The sequence below is a fragment of the Chionomys nivalis genome, chromosome 7, assembly GCF_950005125.1.
Source record: "Chionomys nivalis chromosome 7, mChiNiv1.1, whole genome shotgun sequence".
NCBI lineage: Eukaryota > Metazoa > Chordata > Mammalia > Rodentia > Cricetidae > Chionomys > Chionomys nivalis.
Window position 1 is genome coordinate 28,839,672 of NC_080092.1, and position 17,649 is coordinate 28,857,320.

A 17,649-nucleotide genomic window follows, 5' to 3' on the forward strand; every position below is an offset into this window, starting at 1 on the left:
ACTGTTGCACAAGTCACAAGGGCCAGGACAGAACCCACTAAGGTGGTCACTGATGGTGAGTGGAGAGAGAAACTGGGGTTGATGTGAACACCGCAAGATCGTGCAGCCATAAAGAAGAGATTCCACCCTATGCAGGAGCATGGTCAGAAATGGAGGATACTCACCATTTTACATCAGGCACAAAACAAAACTTAAAACGAAAAAGAAAGGGGGCTGGAGAGAATAGATCTTTCAGTTGGTGAAGCATTTGCATTGCAAGTATGAGACCCATGTTCAAACTCCAAAACCCACATAAAAAACACTGTGTAGGGGTGGCATGCTGGTAGTTCCAGCACTGGGAGATGGAGGTAGCCTAGCCTTACTGGGGGAAAAAAATCCAGGGTGGCCTGCGGAATGACACATGAGGTTAAGCTCTGGACACTCTCTCTCTCTCTCTCTCTCTCTCTCTCTCTCTCTCTCTCTCTCTCTCTCTCACACACACACACACACACACACACACCGAAAGAGAGAGACAGAGAGAGAGAAAGAGAGGAGAAGATAAAACAGCAGATGTCAGTCCTGGAAGGATACAGCAGGCAGTAACAGGGACCGACGGCTCACATGTATAGAACTATGGTTGGCTAGGTCGAACAGTTTCTAATGCTACATCACATTAGTGTATAAGCACATGCATATTTCAAAATAGCTGCTAGAGAGGATCTTGAATGTTCACAACAACAATATTAATTAGAAGTCATGCATGTGCAGATTAGCGGAACTGAACTTTACATACTGTGTCCAAAATACTGGCATGTCCCCATGGACCTCACGTATATGTGTTAAACAAAACTAAGTGATACTTAAAATGATACTTATATCTTGCTACAAAACCAAGGCTGTACTTCATGAAGCAGGTCACCATCATCAACTGAAAGCCCCTAACTGGAACCTTCTGTTGAATAGGAAGGAATGAGGGAACGAGTCATGAGTTTACACACGAGACTTGTTTCTCTAATATGTTAAAGAAATAGAACAACAACAAAAAAGATACCCCCAAATAAACAAACACAACAAAAACACTAGCAATTGGGGTGAGAAACCGGGTCAGAAGTTGAGGCTCTCTCCAGAAGCTAAAAACTCCAAAAGTGGAATGTTTTCACTGCGGTTAGATACTGTGGAAAGAACTAATAGAGAAAGAGGGGCATTCAGAGGTAATCGGACTCTAAAAGATCTGGGCTGCTGCTTAGAGGTGAAATTAAAACAAACACAAAAACAAACAAACAAACAAACAAAAACCAACCACTCAGACAGGGGCTAGAGAGCAGGCGCAGCAAAGAGCACTATCAGCTTTTGCAGATCCAAGTTCGGTTCCCAGCATCCATGTTGGGCAGCTTACAATTGCCTGCAATGCCAGCCCAAGGACACCTGGTGCCTCTGGCCTCAGATGTTCATGAACACATTCTCTCTCATACACAAACACATAATTAAAACACTGGGACAAATGAGTAGATAAAGAAGGGTTCTGAATAATTCCAAACAGAGGGGGCAAGGCTGTTGGACTTGAGGAGGGGGGAGCTTTGCAGTTTACGACTAGGTAAAGATTTCTTAGCTAGAACCCGCCAATCACATCCTGTGAAACAATAAGTTGAATAAACTGGGCTGCAGCAAACTATAAAACCAGCGTGCCTCAAAAGGCTTTGCCAAGAAAAGAGGCAAAGTCACTCCGTGAGAAGCTGCTTGCGACACATGCATGATGAATGCCTTGTGGTGAGGATACAGAAAGGATTCTCACAACTTCATAATGAGAAGGCACAGACACAACCTTGAGAGATGGGCAAAGGCTTCCATAGAATCCGTAGGAGGAGAGAAGAATGGCTATGATCACGTAAAAAGATACTTGGTGTCATCAGACTCTGGGAAATGAGAGTCACAAGGTTAATGAGACTCACCTACTTGACCATTAGAATGGCCAAGATCACTAGTAAGGTGGCCACCAAAGGCCTCTGAGGGCACAGAACAATGGGACACTCAGGAGACCTGGCGACAATGCGAAATCCCCCTTGGTGTGGCTGTTGAAGGACTGTCTACACTGTGAGGGCTCTGGTAAAAAGCTAAAACTCAGCCAGCTTCACTGGACAAGCCTGCAATGCCGAGACCTGCCTTGGATAGCAAGTGAGTTCAAGGACAACCTAAGACTCTGTCTCAACAAAAACCAACAGAAAAACCAAAGCAAAAGCGGGTTGAGGGTGTAGCTCAGCTAGCCTTCTGTCTCCATCCCCACAGCACTAGGATTAAGGGTACGGCCATATTCTACTTGATTACGTGAGTAATGGGGATCCGAACTTGGGACCTCACACTTGTGTAGCCAGTGACACCTTACCAGTCCTCCTCATATATTTTTAAATTTTTAATTACTTCTTAGAAAATGTCACACCTGTATATATTATGTACTAGCTGATTTTGTGTCAACTACATACAAGCTAGAGTCGTCAGAAAGGAAGGAATCTCAGTTGAGGAAATGCCTCCATGAGACTCAGCTGTAAGGCATTTTTTTTCAATGTCCAATATCAGTGTGGGAGGGCCCAGTCCATTGTGAATGGTGCCATCCCTGGGCTGGTGGTCCTGGGTTCTATAAAAAAGCAGGCTATGTAAGCCAGGGGGAGCAAACCAGTAAGTAGCATCCTTCCACGGCTTCTGCATCAGCTCCTGCCTCCAGATTCTGCCCCGTGTGAATTCCTGTACTGACTTCCTTTGATAATGAACAGCAATATAGAAGCGTAGGCCAAATAAATCATTTTCTCCCCAACTTGCTTTGGTCACGGTGTTTCATCACAGCGATAGAAACCCTAACTATGACACATTATATTTTGGTTATATCCATTCTTATTCCACTCCAACCTTGCTCCAGTCTCCCTTCCAATTTCAGATCATTCTTTCATAAGCACTTATTTATTCATCTACTTATTATATTTTAACCCAGTGAGTCCAATCGGAGCTGCCCATACACACATGGGCATGGCATCATCCACTGGGGCTTGGGGAAAACAACCAACGGCCATGCTCCCCAAGAAAAATGACTGACTATCCCAGCAACTAGCAACTGCCCGCCCCCCCCCACACACACTATGGGCAGGACCTCAGAGTCAATGCTGGAACTTGAAACTAGCTGGATCCCTCATCATTTCTTAGTAACTTTTGACAGAGAACAACCTAGATGGGAAAAGTCAGAAAAGGGCAGCGAGTTAAAATGACAACATTGCTGGGTGATCAAAAGAACTCAGGAAGCACAGGGAGCTGCAGTCTGGGGGTAGATGGGGAGAGCAGGGCATCGGCACACCCACCTCCACAAAGGCAAACTTCTCCTCGCTGGTGTAATTGTAGCGTGTGGCTCTCTCGTATTCTTCTGCTGTACCTGGGCAATCCTTGTTGCAGAACTTGTCTGTGGGGTGAACCAACTTCCAAGAGTACTGGGGCGGAGGAAGAAGAAAATCCAATGTCCATCAATGAGGAAAGGTAAGCAAAACGGTCAAGCTATCAGCACACTGATTGGATGCAGGGGTGAAAGCTTATGCAGGATAGGGGTGGACCCAGAAAACACAATGTAAAAAGCTGTATATAAAACCCACATGCTTTGAATCCATATACGGTGACTATCTAAAGTAGGGAAATGTACAGTGACAGAATACTGAGGGCTGAAGGGGCAGGGTGACAGATGTGGGGTTTTATTTTTAATGATGTTTATGTGCATGTGTCTGTCTGTCTGTGGGATGTGCATGTAAGTGTGGGCGCTCACAGAAGCCAGAGGCATCATCTCAGTTTACAGAGGCTGTATGCCACCTAAGGTCAGGGTAGGGTCCTAGCCATCTCTCTGGGCCCAGGTGTGGTTTTATGATGAAAATATAAACTTAAGGTTATACAATTCCATGAATATACTTAAAAATGTAGGTTTCAGTTGGGTAAAAGGTGTGGTACATGAAAGACAGAAGCCATGTGAACTAGGTCAGTGGGGGCCTCAGGACACCTACCACCTCCATGACATGGGCACTCCACTTGGATAGAAGTTGCAGGCCTCGAAGGGCCAGGTCAAAGAGCTCCCGGTACTCTTCATCTGACTTCTGGCTGTCCAGCCCTGAGCCTGTCACCACCTGAGGGACACAGAACTTCATACTCACCTCATGGTCCATGTGCCTGAGACTCGTAAGCATTACTTTTCAAATTCCCTTGGAAAAACTGAGCAGTTGTTATGCTCCCTTTGCTAGACAAACTTGCCTTTGACGGTTGTCTTGCTGAAGGCCATATGTCTTGTAAGTGACTGAGGGTTTTGATTCAGGAGGTGTCATTTCAGATCCCCACTTAGCCTCACCCTACAGCCTTACACTAAAAGCTATCTTGACTGTATTCATTATAGGAAGTGCAAACTAGTAAGTGACCTGAGAGTTCACCCTTGAAGTGATATTAAATATAAGTATGTATGCTAGGAATGACTTTTACACAACACTGTGATTTCACAGGTGCTGTGGGAGAATGCTTTTGTACACTGTAAAGATTTGTCAGTCATATTGGTTTAATCAAATACTGATTACAGGAAGTATAGGTGGGGTAACCAGACTAAGAGAATTCTGGAAAGAGGAAAGGCAAAGATGCAGTTGCCAACCAAATGTAGAGGAAGCAAGATGAGAATGCCTCACCGAGAAAAGGTACCAAGTTACATGGCTGGACACAGACAAGAATTATGGGTTAATTTAAGTTGTAAGGGCTAGTTAATAATAAGCCCGAGCTAATAGGGCAAACAGTTTATAATTAATATAAGTCCCTGTGTGTTTATTTGTGACTGAACAGCTGTGAGATCAGGCAGGACAGAAACTTCAGTCTACACATAGGACTCCTGGTTTCATGTACTATTTCACATACAGTGCTAATCACAGATCACTAAAATGATGTCACAGCTCACTGACTAGCTACGATGCACTGATTAAAAAGATCTGACACAAATGTCTGTATGTGTAATAGTTCATCCACACTATAAGTCTGTAACTATGGATGTACCCACACACAAATATATACATACACACATATACCACATGAATATACGCATGAAGTCATTAATGATGGACACTATCTCTGTAAATTTGTTTCATCTGTAATTTACCACAGTGACACTTGTAGCAATGTCTCCATCCCCTTCAGACACCTGCATGTTCCCAGCTGAGTAGAGGCCTCTATGTTTCTGTTTTAGCTCTCATATTGCAAGTCAACATCTTCTCTGTCGCCTACACAGTGTCAGGATGCCCACGTTTCTGTGCTTTTAATTAACAGTTACAAACAGGGCTGATGTGCTGTGCTGCTGGTTCTCAACATTCCTGACACTGTGACCCTTTAATATCGTTCCTTATGTGGTGACCCCCAACCATAAAATTTTCATTGCTACTTCATAAATGTAATTTTGCTACTGTTATGAATCGTAATGTAAATATCTGTTTTCTGATTTTTTTTGGTGACCCCTGTGAAAGCACCGTTTGACCCCTAAAGGGGTCGTGACCCACAGGTTGAGAACCACTGTGCTATGCAGTGTTCTATATGCAGGAAAGCTGTGACAGACATGTTTAGAAACACTTCCTTCAAACAGAAGTCATGGTACTGTTGGCCCTCAGTTAAATGTCAATGAATCAACAAAAAATATCACAAAGGTATCTTTAGACAGAAATGGAGATAAAACAAGATTCTGTGCTGATAAAAACACTGTGGCAAGAGGCTCATGGGAATTCTGAATTTCTTTGTGGGCAATGGCTCATAATTTTTGAATTCTGAGTTTATGGCATTTTATAGACTGTTACTACTGAAAGTCATGAAAACTAATAATGCATATTCACATAGCATGTTCACTTGGCCCTATGTGCCTGAGGTAGTCTGCATCCAATAGATTCATGCAATGGTAGATGGGAAATATTTGGAGAAAATGTTGTATCACTATCATATGATCTTGACATCGTCCCCTAAATACAACAAAACAACAAGTTATGGTGTTATGGTTAGCTTTAACTGCCAACTTGGAATAGCCGAGAGTCACCTTGGGAGGGTATCTCAATGAGTGACTGTCTACATTGGGTCAATCTGTAGGTACATCCTTAAGGGATCATCTTAATTATGTTAATTGAAACGGGAAGATTCAGCCTACATCGGGTGGCACCATTCCCTAAACAGGAGGTACTGAACTGTGTATGAGTGCAGAATCTGAGCTGAACATAAGCAAGCAAGCCAGAGAGAGCAAGCATGTGTTCACTTCTTTCCACTCTAACTGTGGATGGGATGTGAACAGCTGCCTCAAGCTCTTACCTCTGTGGCTTCCTCCAAGTGATGGGCTATAACCTGGAATTGTGAACTCAAATAACTCTTCATTCTTTAAGGTGCCTTTTCTCAAGAGTATTTTTATCACAGTAACAGAGTTGAAACTAGAATATACATTTGCACACTGCAGTAGGTCTTACAAAAAAATAGAGACAATTTATAACATTTGAATATGCAAATAGGTTATATAAAAACAATGACTTTTACAAGGGACTGGAGCATCTGTAGGCTCTGGTGTCAGTAGAATATCCTGAAGCAATCACAAATAAATACTGAGAGGTGGTTGTAATAATAATAATAATAATAAAAATACCTATGGCCACAATTAGTCTCGATAGCACAGACACGTGACTAGGAATTCCGGCCTCAGGACAGACAGTTCTCCTGCTTATCTCAGCTGACCAGCACATTTGGTAAGAGAGCTATGGGCTTGGACTCAACCTCGTCCTTGTGGGCCCCGAACTTACTAACCACACCACCTCTATTTGTCAGACCAACCCCATTTCAAACGAGCTAGGTTATGATCACAGGAACTTCCTGAGCTGGGGTTGGAAAAGGATGATCGCTATGGCCATTGGCTATACAATGGAGTCAGGAAGCAAATGCAGCCTCTTCCATAATATAGGAGCGCAGATCCAGGACTGATGTGGGTTTAAACAGTACATCCTATGTGTCTGTGAGTAAGGCATCTATGGGAAGGGACCCACAAAGACACATGATAATAAAATTTAGTTCTGAGATGGTAGGATTCTATGGGCTTGGTTTTCTCTCCATTTGCAGATCTAATTTGTTCTTAGGTCTGTGAATGGATCATGTTTTTATATTAAAAAAGAAAAAAAATGCAAAACACAATCATTGGGATTACAAGAGACCTTTATGGACCACGGTGGGTGTCAGTTCTCTCTTTCCATTTTCCCCGAGACAGAGTCCCTATGCCTTTCGCCATTGCATTCACCAGGTAGATAGTTAGTTGGTCCACAAGCTTCCTATTTTGCTGCAGAAGCTCTGCTATTGCAGACATGGGCTGTGCTACCATTCCTGGCTTGATGTGAGTTCTGGGAATCCAAACCTTGTGCTTGCATGGCCAGCGTTTTGCCCACTGAGCCATCTCCCCAACTTAATGGCTTTTTTTCCCCTCTGATTCCATTTATGATATTTTTGCAATGATCAGATAGTATTGCTGCAGCTATGCACACTGAGATGGTATTAGGAGCAGGAGCATTCAGAACTGTCTCTGGCCATTGACGGTGGAGATGGGATGAATGCCATGCAGCCAGAATGAGCAGTTACTGGACCTTTACTGTATTCCAGGCACAACACACACACGCAGGGCACCGTTTACTGTATTCCAGGCACAACACACACACGCAGGGCACCGTTTACTGTATTCCAGGCACAACACACACACGCAGGGCACCCTTTACTGTATTCCAGGCACCGTACTAGTTATCTCAGTGAACCTTACAAGAGAAATGCTATCATTACCTCGATTTATAGGCTGTCTGGATTATTTTTGATTGACACCATAACTGTAGATGTCTATGGGACACGGTGTGAAGATTCAACACATGTATACACTATGTGATGGACAGATGGGCTACCTGGTGTATCTATCACCTCTGATGTCATTTCTTCATGTTGAGAACCGTAATTATCATCAACCACTGTCACTCTACTGGTGACAGAACATTGTAAGGAATTCCTCCTACTTGGCTATTTTAAACCTGTATTTTTCTTAAATATTTTCTATTTAGTAAGAATACAGATACCCCAAGAAAAAGGACGGAAGGAAACTCCTTTTCTTACCTGACTGCACCTCTGTACCTACTAACAATCCTCTTTGTCACTGTTCCTGCCACTCCCACCCCCGTCAGGCATCACTGGCATTCTATCCATTTTGCAGATGAAGAGATCAAGGCTCAGAGTCCAAGCCTGGCTCTGAATCGCTTCCAGGAAGCCCACCCTCCGCCTCTGGCTATGAATCCCCCATCCCACACTGCCGGCTCTTCCTCAGCCTCTTTGGACTCTGCTGGTCCTGGACCAGCCACAGAACTCACCTCACTGTTGCTGTAGCGAGCTAGCTCCGAGATGAAACGGATGTGGTCATCCCGGATCTGAACCATCTGCTCGCAGATGTTGTACTGGGGGCTGATGCTGCTTTGCGTGCATGTCCACCTGGGGAGAAAACCACAGGCTTTGTGTGGGTCACGGCTCCAGGCACCAGCGTGGGAGAGGCTCCTTCTGCACACTAGCTGCTCCTGGTCCTCAAACAACATAGCTGGCTCCCCTGGCTGGAACCGAAAGGTCAAGTGGCCGTCTAAGCCCCAGAGCCACCGACGCAGGCACCATGGTTAGAAAGGAGAGTCCTGTCTCTGCCTTCTCCAGTTCCTACCACAGGTGTCTCTGGACACCAGCACACAATACTTACCAGTTAAGTGAGAGAGCAAGGGCCAAGACCACAGCCTCTCTACAGTCACAAAAGGCTAGAATCACAGACGAGCAAGACTGAGACGGGCAACCTCCCTGTCTTTCCCCAAAGGACCTGGTGACATGAATGCACCCATGGTGAGAGACCTTCTATCGTTCTGAGAGATGTGGCTGGTGTCTCCTCCCCACCTCTTTTTCCTTCCTTCTCTCTTCCCATTCTCTTCCCTCCTCTCCTGTCTTCTTCTCTTCCATCCTTTTGAAAGATGTTAGGAAAACCTTCCTGAATCAGAGAGGAAATAAATGAACAAAATCCCTCACTCTCTGACCCTCTTCTGCCCAGAACTAGAGGCCAGGAGGTAAACAGACCAAGAGAATGGGAAGCCAGCAGGCAGGTGCAGGGTTTGGACAGAGCTTAAATTCAAAAGAAGATGCAAAGGGACTCTCATAAGGAGTATGAGTGGTGATGCCCTCCTCTGGCTTAGACTGCTGGATTTTCATTTTGAGCTACTTGTAGAGGGGACACAGTCACTCAAACCTCTGACTTTCTGCCTGGTTACAAGCTCCTCCAAGACTGCCAGACATGGTCTGATTTTCCCGCAAGGACTCATTTCTGGGTCTCCAGGTAGACGTAGACTGTAGGTTGAGGACCCCTTTGCAGGTATCCTAAGCTTTTTTGAGACAAGGTTCCAATGTAGCTGAGGCAGGTCTCAAGCTCCTGATCCTCCTACCTCCACCTCCCAAGTGCTGGGATTGTAAGTATTTGTACCATCCTGGGCTCTACTGGTATCATTTGAATCCCAGCTACTAAGAGTGGCTGAGGCAAGAGGATCACAAATACAAGGTATCCTTGGGCTACAGACTGAGACCCTAATTCCAAATAACAAGTGAAAAGTAAGGGGGGGCTGTAGCCCTTTGGTAGGGTGTCTGTCCAGCATGTGCAAGTCTTCGGTTCAATCACCAGCACTGCAAAACTAAGACACCGACCAGAAGGTGGCCAGCACCGATCCACACAGATAGGCCACAGTCTGTTAGTTGTAGGTAATATGCATGTAGATAGACCATTCTATAATGTCTTCTAAGAGCAGAGGGATCAAGGCTGGAGCCAGATAACTATCCTGCATCCCCAGTAATCCTTCCTGGGAGCCACTGACTCACACCTAGGCCTTAGCATCCATTTCCTTGAACTATGCTGTAGTAGATGACATAAGAGCAGGCCACCAACCCACGTCACAGCTGGAACCATCCAAGCCACGCTGTTAACCACGTAATTATTGCACAGCCACAGAACCTGAGCAGACCTGAACCAGAGTGATGACTGTTGCCATCAGTAGACTCCGGCTGTCCCACTGAGGGGAGGGGGTTACCACAGAACAGGACAAGGGGCGTGGCTATGCTCTAAGCCCTTTAGAGCCTGGCAGCAAAGGGCTGGTGCAAAAGGGCTCAGAGCATCCTCACTAGTCCCCTCCTGGCACCGCTGTTCTGCAGGAATCCACCTGCCCAGAGCTCTGGGGAGGGAGGAGGGACTGAAGTGGTCCCTCAGCTCCCTGCCCAGGCTGGGCATCCTCACAGGAGCCGAGAGACATTACGGCAGGCACTCACTTGGACTTGTTCTCTTCATAGTGAGCACTGGTCTTAATGTATCTGGCCAGCTCTATCTGCATGTCGCCGAAAAGGGGCACCACCTGCAGCTGCTGCAAAGGAAGCAAACAGAGCGCATGAGATGCCACAGGCAGGGCTGGGGCTGATGTACCGGCGGGGTGTAAGGCTTCGGTGTGCACCTGGGGCCAGAAGTTTTATTTCTTACGGTGTTACCATGGGGTCCTGGCATCCAGAGGAAGCCCAGCCAGCATACAGGCCCTTCCCCTGCCTCCAACCAACTGTATACTTCAAGTAATTGACACCAGAAAGGCCAAGTGGCTTGTCCAAGGTCACACAGAACAGATGAACCAGAGGACCAGATGGCTGGTCTCCCAGTACAGGGTCCTTTCTACAGCTCAGAAGATTTCTACTGCTCCAAGCTGGACTAGGAGCAGGTGGCAGAGGGTGTGGCCTTCCTGAGACTGCCCACCTGATACCTAACATTAAAGTGCAGACATCTTCTGACCAAAGCCTAGGACATGTGGAAGGGAGGTTGATGTCTACCTACATCTGTCTTTCCTCACTGGGCACAGGACCAGGCGCTTCACAAACACTATTTCATCTGAGCCTGGCTGCATAGGCCTATAATCCCAGCTATTCCTGACACAAAGGCAAGAGGATCCTAAGCTATTCCTGACACAAAGGCAAGTTGGCTCCCTGGACAACACAGTGAGATTCTACTTTAAAATAAGAAGTGAAAAAGAAAGGTTGGGATGTGACTAGTAATAGAAGACTTCTTTAGTATTGGCAAGTCCCTGGATTTAATCCTAAGAACCACAAAACCCAGCTACCAACCATCTACTATCTCCATCTGCACACGACCGAGTGGGGTCAGTACTGCCCCCGTCTCATTGCAATGGCATAGAGATGGACACATATGGAGAAAGTTAATCTGCCCAGGAAGTTGGGCCAGATGGAGCAAGAGCTAGGAGAAGAACCCTCAGCCCCAGGAGGCTAGTCTGTGCCTTTTCCAAAGCTGCTCAGACAGAAGGGAGCAGAGGCAGATTAACCCCTGGTATAGGTAGGCCTGGTTCTACCCGTCTTCTTGCTGGCTGAAGACATTGCAGTCTCCCAACAGAAGGCCTGTTTTCACCTGGGACAGCTCTGGAGAAAAGCTAAGAAAGCAAGCCACGAGACCCCTCTGAGGACTCATGTTTCCTCTTAAACCTCAGTGTAGCTGACCTCACCTAGGGTTTTCCACAAACAGCATCCCCCAGGGCAGGGTTCCCATCTGGAGGACCCAGAGCTAGAGTAACTTCAGAAATGAGAATTCGGTTCCAGATGTGGCACGCCCTTGCTCAAACTCCAAAGTTAACATTTATCTGCAAGGTTTTCAAGACAGGGTTTCTCTGTAGCTTTAAGAGCCTGTCCTGGAACTAGCTCTATAGACCAGGCTGGCCTCGAACTCACAAAGATCTGCCTGTCTCTGCCGCCCGCGTGCTGGGATTAAAGGTGTGCGCCACCACCATCCAGCTTGTCTGTAAGTTTTCACTAGGAAGCTTTTGGGCCAAATGGTCAGATCTCAAAGGTTCAAATGGATTGAGCTTAAGCAGAACGCTGGTGAGTTATTGTGCCTAAACAGTGCAGCCAAGTAGCCTGTCATGGGCCCCAGAGTGGCTGCAATGGCAAACATGACACCACTTAAAAGTTAGAGCTTAGAGAATGGAGAAATAGGTCAGCAGTTAATGCACTTGCTGCTCTTTCAGAGGACCAGCGCTTGATGCCAGGTACCGACACGGCAGTTCACAACTATCTGTAACTCCAGTTCCAGGGTATCTAATGTCCTCATCTGACCTCCATGGGCACTGCACAAACATGGTGCAGACACATATGCAGGTATAATACCCATATGCATAAGATAAAAGCAAATCTTTAACCAAAACATTTAGTCTTTAGAACATCCTTCCATAAGCTCTGGGATGTTATGAAAATTAGCAGTTATTGTCTTCTAGGATGCAACTCTGTCTTTAGATGAAAGACTTCAGGAAAGGCGAAAAGAGCATGCAGGAAGACTTACAAGGCCTCCGGTGGAATCCCAGCTGAGTCTGGAGGCTGGGCATCACCCACATCTGGGCAGCAGACTGTGCTTTAGTGGGAGCAGCTGGAGCCTGTGCTCTTATCTTCCTTTTCTTGAGGGTCTTTAGATGCCTATGAACCATCTCCACAGTTTTCTGGCTAATTCCTTCCTTCCCCCCAGGGGATCAAGACTCTAGCCACTCTGCCCCCCCGCCCCCAGCCCCAGCTCCAATTACTAACCTTAAAGAACTTATCGATTTTGCTAAGGTTGATTCTCTTCTTGGCATCCAGTTTGTAAATGTTACTGACATTTCCATCCATCAGATAGAGGCCGAAGCCCATCACCTAGAACGAGAAAGGCAAAACCATCACACTCCCAGAGCAGCTAACAAAACTAGAGGCCCACGGTGCATACATGCACATGTGTGTAAACACACATAGATTCACTGGCATCTTGTAGAGACACACATGCTGCTTCAAAATCATACACACCTCCAAATGAAAACAAGAAACATGGGCCCAACTTGAACAAGAAATGTAGTATATTATTATAGTAGCCACTCTGGGCCCAGGGCTGTGGTTTAACAAGTGAGGTCTCAATTCCCACAAAACTCTTAGGTACCACATATTATTTAAGGATGGAGAACTGGAAACAGAGAGAGGTGAGAGATCTTGCCATAGTCACACGAGGGAGCTGCAGGGACTATCTGCAAAGGGGTTAGTTTAGGATCTGCCATTCCAATGTGCACTTACAGGTCCTACTAACACAGAAAGGACTTTGCTGTTTCCCAGAGGTGCCAAGGCACAGACACTGGGATATTGGAAAATGACCATAAAATTCCCCAGGCAAACAGCAATCTAAAAGCTCCTGAGGAGTCATGGGGGACACTGTTTAAGAGCAAATTTCTGCCTGAAGATGCTGAGACTCTTAATTTTTTCCTAGTCCCTTTAGATAAATGAGCAGCTGGAGGGTATGGTCAGCTGTAGAGACACAGGAAGTTACTCCTCACCGTGCCTTTATCACCCTGGCCCCTAGGGGAAGAAGCAGAGAACTGTCTCTGACAGCTGCTTCCTGCTTGGCGCATTCTGTCCTGCAGCATCAGCACCAGACTGTCCTGTAAGGGTTTCTCACGCCCCCTGGTGGCACCTGAGCTCACTAACAAGCTGCAGAGAGCTGGGCGGCAGCACAAAACAATCCTGTTCATGCCAGCTGTGGACAGGATCTAAGCAGCCAAGGGTAGGACAGGCAAAGCAACAGATTTCTTCTGTAATGATACCATCTTATGGCTGCGCAGCATCCAAACACATTTGATCGCATGGGCTAGAAAGCCCAAATGCAGGCTGGTAAGATGGCTCCGTGGGTAAAGGTGCTTGCTGCCAAGGCTGATGATCTGTGTTCAATCCCCAGGACCCACACGGTGGAAGGAAAGAGCTTCCTCCCATAAGTTGTCCTTTGACTTCCACACGAATACTGTGGTACATCGGTGTTTAGGTACATACATAAAATAAATAAATCTTTACGATCCTACACATAAAGCTGGGTATGCTGGTGTACATCTTTAATCCCAGCACTTGGGATGCAGTGGCAGGTGGAGCTCCGTGAGTTCAAGATCAGCTTGGGCTACATATTGAGTTCCAAGCTAGCCAGGGTTAAATTTTGTTGAGTCCCTGTCTCAAAAACAAAACAAAAAACCCCACAAAACTTCTGCATTCGATGTTATTAATTTTTTTGAAAATATAGAAGCACAGAAAAAAATGATATACACCGAAGTACTAAAAGTATTGTCTCTGAGCTGGGAGGGGGATTATAAGGGACTAACCATTTTTATGCTTTCCTGAATAATTTAGAGCCTCCACAATTCTAACAACTTCATAATAAAAACTGAAAACCACTTTTTTTTTTCCATTTTGACAAAACACGGAGTCTTCCTTCCCTCTAGGCTAGGAACTTCTCTTTCAGAAGCTGAGCTCTGCAAATGTCGTGCTCAAGGCGCAGACTTCAGGGTTTTCAGTGCAGTCAAACCTTTAACTCTGGGAGATGTGTGAGGAATAGCATCCCTGTAAAGTGGCTTCTTGGTGTCAACTAGGGACGGCACTGGAGAAACATCTGTGACGACATTGTCAATGTGTTCATGACACACCAAAGGAAAGGGAAGATCCCAGGAAAGACTGGAGTCAGTGGTTGATAATTAAAAATATTCTTAAGAGGGGGCTGAGATGGCCCAGTCAGTCACATGTTTGTAGAACACGCATAAAACCTGAATTCAATCTCTAGCATCTATGTAAAAACGGGCAAGCTGGTGCACATGTGAAACCCAGTGCTGGTGGGGCGGAGTCAAGCTAGTTCCTGGGCTGCTGCCAGTCATCCAGGCCTAATCGGTGAGCCCAGGGTCCCAGTGAGAGACCGTATGTCAGAAAAAAATATGGGGCGAGAGCAATGGCTCAGCGATTAACAACAGTTACTACCCTTGCAGATGACCTGAGTTTGGTGCCCTGCACCCGTGTTGGGCAGCTCACAATAGCCCTAACTCCAGTGCCAGGATATCTAAAACCACTGGTCTTCAACGGCACCTGCACTCAAGTGCACATACCCACATATGCATATTTAAAATAAAAGAAATAAATGTTTAGGAATGATGATGGATGGATCCTGAGGAATGACACCTTCTTTGGTCTACACACACACACACACACACACACACACACACACACCAGTGTGAGGTGGGGAAGCTTTACCTTGAGCAGCATGTGCTTCTCGCTGGGTGTCAGGTACATCTTATTTTCATAGTAATCCACACAGATGTTGACAATGTCTGCCAGCAGTTCCTCGTAGCCTGGAATCACTTCCAATTGCTGGTGAAGACACTAAACAACAACGCCACCTGCTGGTCAGGCAGAGCAAGCAACCTCTGACACCACCCAGAAAGCCCAGAGCTGGGAAGGATAAATGAGCACTTTGGTCTCTGTTGAGGTCCCAGGAGGAGGGAGCCTTCGTGACAGCAGGTGTTGATACCTGACTCCCCCTTGAAGCTGGTAGTTCCTGCTCACCTTGGGCTCCCATGTTAACCCTGGTGGTTCTGGGGGTAGAGTGTATTCCTGGCAGCTCAGCTTTAGAGCAATCGGGCCTGCAGTAATTGCAGTTTGGTTTGGAGGGTGTGGACTTCTCTATGAGGTTTCTTCAGACAAAGGCAGGAAGAAGACCCACCCAGCAGAAGGGGTAATGGTAGGTAAGTAGGTATCTCCTTGCTGACAGGACCCAGGAACATCAAAACACTTCCTGTTAAGGAGGGTTTCTCTGTAGCCCTTCCTCCCCGCACAGACAAACTGGACCCCTACTGGATACTCAGTGGAGGGCATTGCTGGGATTCTCCACAGACAGTTAGGGGCTGTGACTCCACAGCCTTCTGCAGTGACCAAAAAAGGCTCTGCCACCTCCAGGCCTTTGAGATGAGGGAAACAAGTCTGAGAACTCCTGGGAGCATCAGGGTCCCGCTCTGTGTTGGCCTGGGTCCTGCAGAGACTCTTGCTGGTACTGAACTGGCAGTGAGGCAGGTCCAGCTAGGACAGGAGCAAGGGGAGAGAAGGGCCAGAGGGTGCACTCAGGCAAACTGGTGGCGGTGACTCTAACTGTGCCTCCCCAGGCTCTCGGTCATGTTCTGAGGGCTTTTTAGTTCATTCTTTGTTTATTTTTCAATCTAGTCCTATGAGCTATATTCTCATATCAGTTCCAAAATAATATGTCCACTTTATGGATGAGTTAACTGTATCTGTGACTTTGCCTGAGGCGTGAATGGACCCAGGGTAGGCTTGTTCTCAGCCTAGAGGCTGATGTGGGGCCCACAGCCCTGCCCAGGAACCTTTTGGAGAACCACACGGGGAGAGGTCACTGATTGTAGCTTTATTTTACTCTCATGAAGGGCAGAGAAACAAGTGCGGACGGAGTTTGTGTGCTGTCCCTTGGATCTCTCTGTGCCTCAGGCCCCATCTTTCCATCTTTGCTTCCTTGGCATGCCAGGCAGGACGAACAGGGGACCTGTCCTCACCTGGGTGATCCTGTTGTGATTGGCCAGGAACATAGACAGGTTCTGAGATTCCTGGATGGACTGAGGGTCCGCCATCTTCCTTAGGAACTGGGCCGCTCTGAAACGCAGGGAAGGGAGGGATAACCGGGTGCAGAGGAGTCTGCGCCCACTCAGCCTAAGAGGGACACCATCCCGATGCTAAGAGGCTCTGAGCACTGCAGGTGGTTCCAAGGTCAAAGTCAAGTGTGTTTCACCATCCTTTCTCAGGACAGCTGCTGGGAGTTAAAAGGCATGAGAAAACACAGCTGGAATCCTGGGACAGTAAATGGAAAGCAGGAAGGAACAATGAGACCTTGAGCCTGGCCAGGACCTCCAGGGAAGCTGCACGGTGAGTCCTGCAGAGCAACCACAGGCAGGAAGCTTCATTTTTTTTTTTTTTAATGTGTGTTCTGTTCATTATAGAAAATCTCAACATCCTATTTTTGGGTTTGTTTGCAGTACCAGGGATCGGATCTAGGGCAAGCATGTGCATGCTGGACAAGCACTTGACCTTTGAGCGACGTTCCCTACCTTTCTACCATTTTTCAGTTTTGAGACAGCGTCCTGCTAAGTTTTTTCAGGCTGGTATCAAAATCACTTAGCCTAAACCTCGAACTTATGGAAACCATATTCTTTCTACTCCTGTGCCGCTAGGCCCAGCGGATGATTCTCCCGCCTTAGCCTTCCAAGTAGCAAGGATGGAAGATCTGTCTCTACTTCAACACTCCCATGCACAGCCTTGCATGAGAGCGCAAGTGCCTCTAACCTAACCGGATGACAGATGGAAGGAGGAAGAACACAGGCTGGTCTTAATCGTGTGTCCCGGCTTAACCCAGCAAGGCACAACTCATGTCACAATAGCTTGTGAGAATGGCGATAACACTCTTGCCCGCTGCAGGACACAGATGTTGGCTGAGGTCACGATGGAAGTGGTGGGCCACTGCAGGAAGTGTATGGGGAAGGATGCTGCGATGGTGGCCATCTGTGGCATCTTGAGTTGGCCTTGAGATGGGTTCTAACTATTGGGCAACCCCGGTTTCACATCTGGGACAGGGCCATGGCTTTCTGTCTCTCACAGAAAGTGACAATGTGATTGCTTACACTAATCTTCCTACCACAAGACAGGCATGTTGTTCCCCAGATGGGGAAGCAAGGACCTGATTCCATCTTGGATGGTCAAGCC

The 17,649-nt window shown here is 46.7% G+C and overlaps 1 protein-coding gene across 3 annotated transcripts in view; it reads right to left on the reverse strand.

Annotated features, from left to right (window-relative positions):
* The window catches only part of Cyfip2 (cytoplasmic FMR1 interacting protein 2), a 119,743-nt gene that overhangs the window by 71,517 nt on the left and 30,577 nt on the right, over positions 1-17,649 (reverse strand). For all 3 annotated transcript variants that reach the window (XM_057773791.1, XM_057773790.1, XM_057773792.1), the window contains exons 7-13: positions 16,449-16,545; positions 15,142-15,270; positions 12,646-12,750; positions 10,351-10,442; positions 8,382-8,499; positions 4,005-4,124; positions 3,321-3,446 (exon numbers count right to left, since the gene is read on the reverse strand). In XM_057773791.1, coding sequence (XP_057629774.1) covers positions 3,321-3,446; positions 4,005-4,124; positions 8,382-8,499; positions 10,351-10,442; positions 12,646-12,750; positions 15,142-15,270; positions 16,449-16,545 — 787 coding nt within the window. The remainder of the gene's footprint in view (positions 1-3,320; positions 3,447-4,004; positions 4,125-8,381; positions 8,500-10,350; positions 10,443-12,645; positions 12,751-15,141; positions 15,271-16,448; positions 16,546-17,649) is intronic.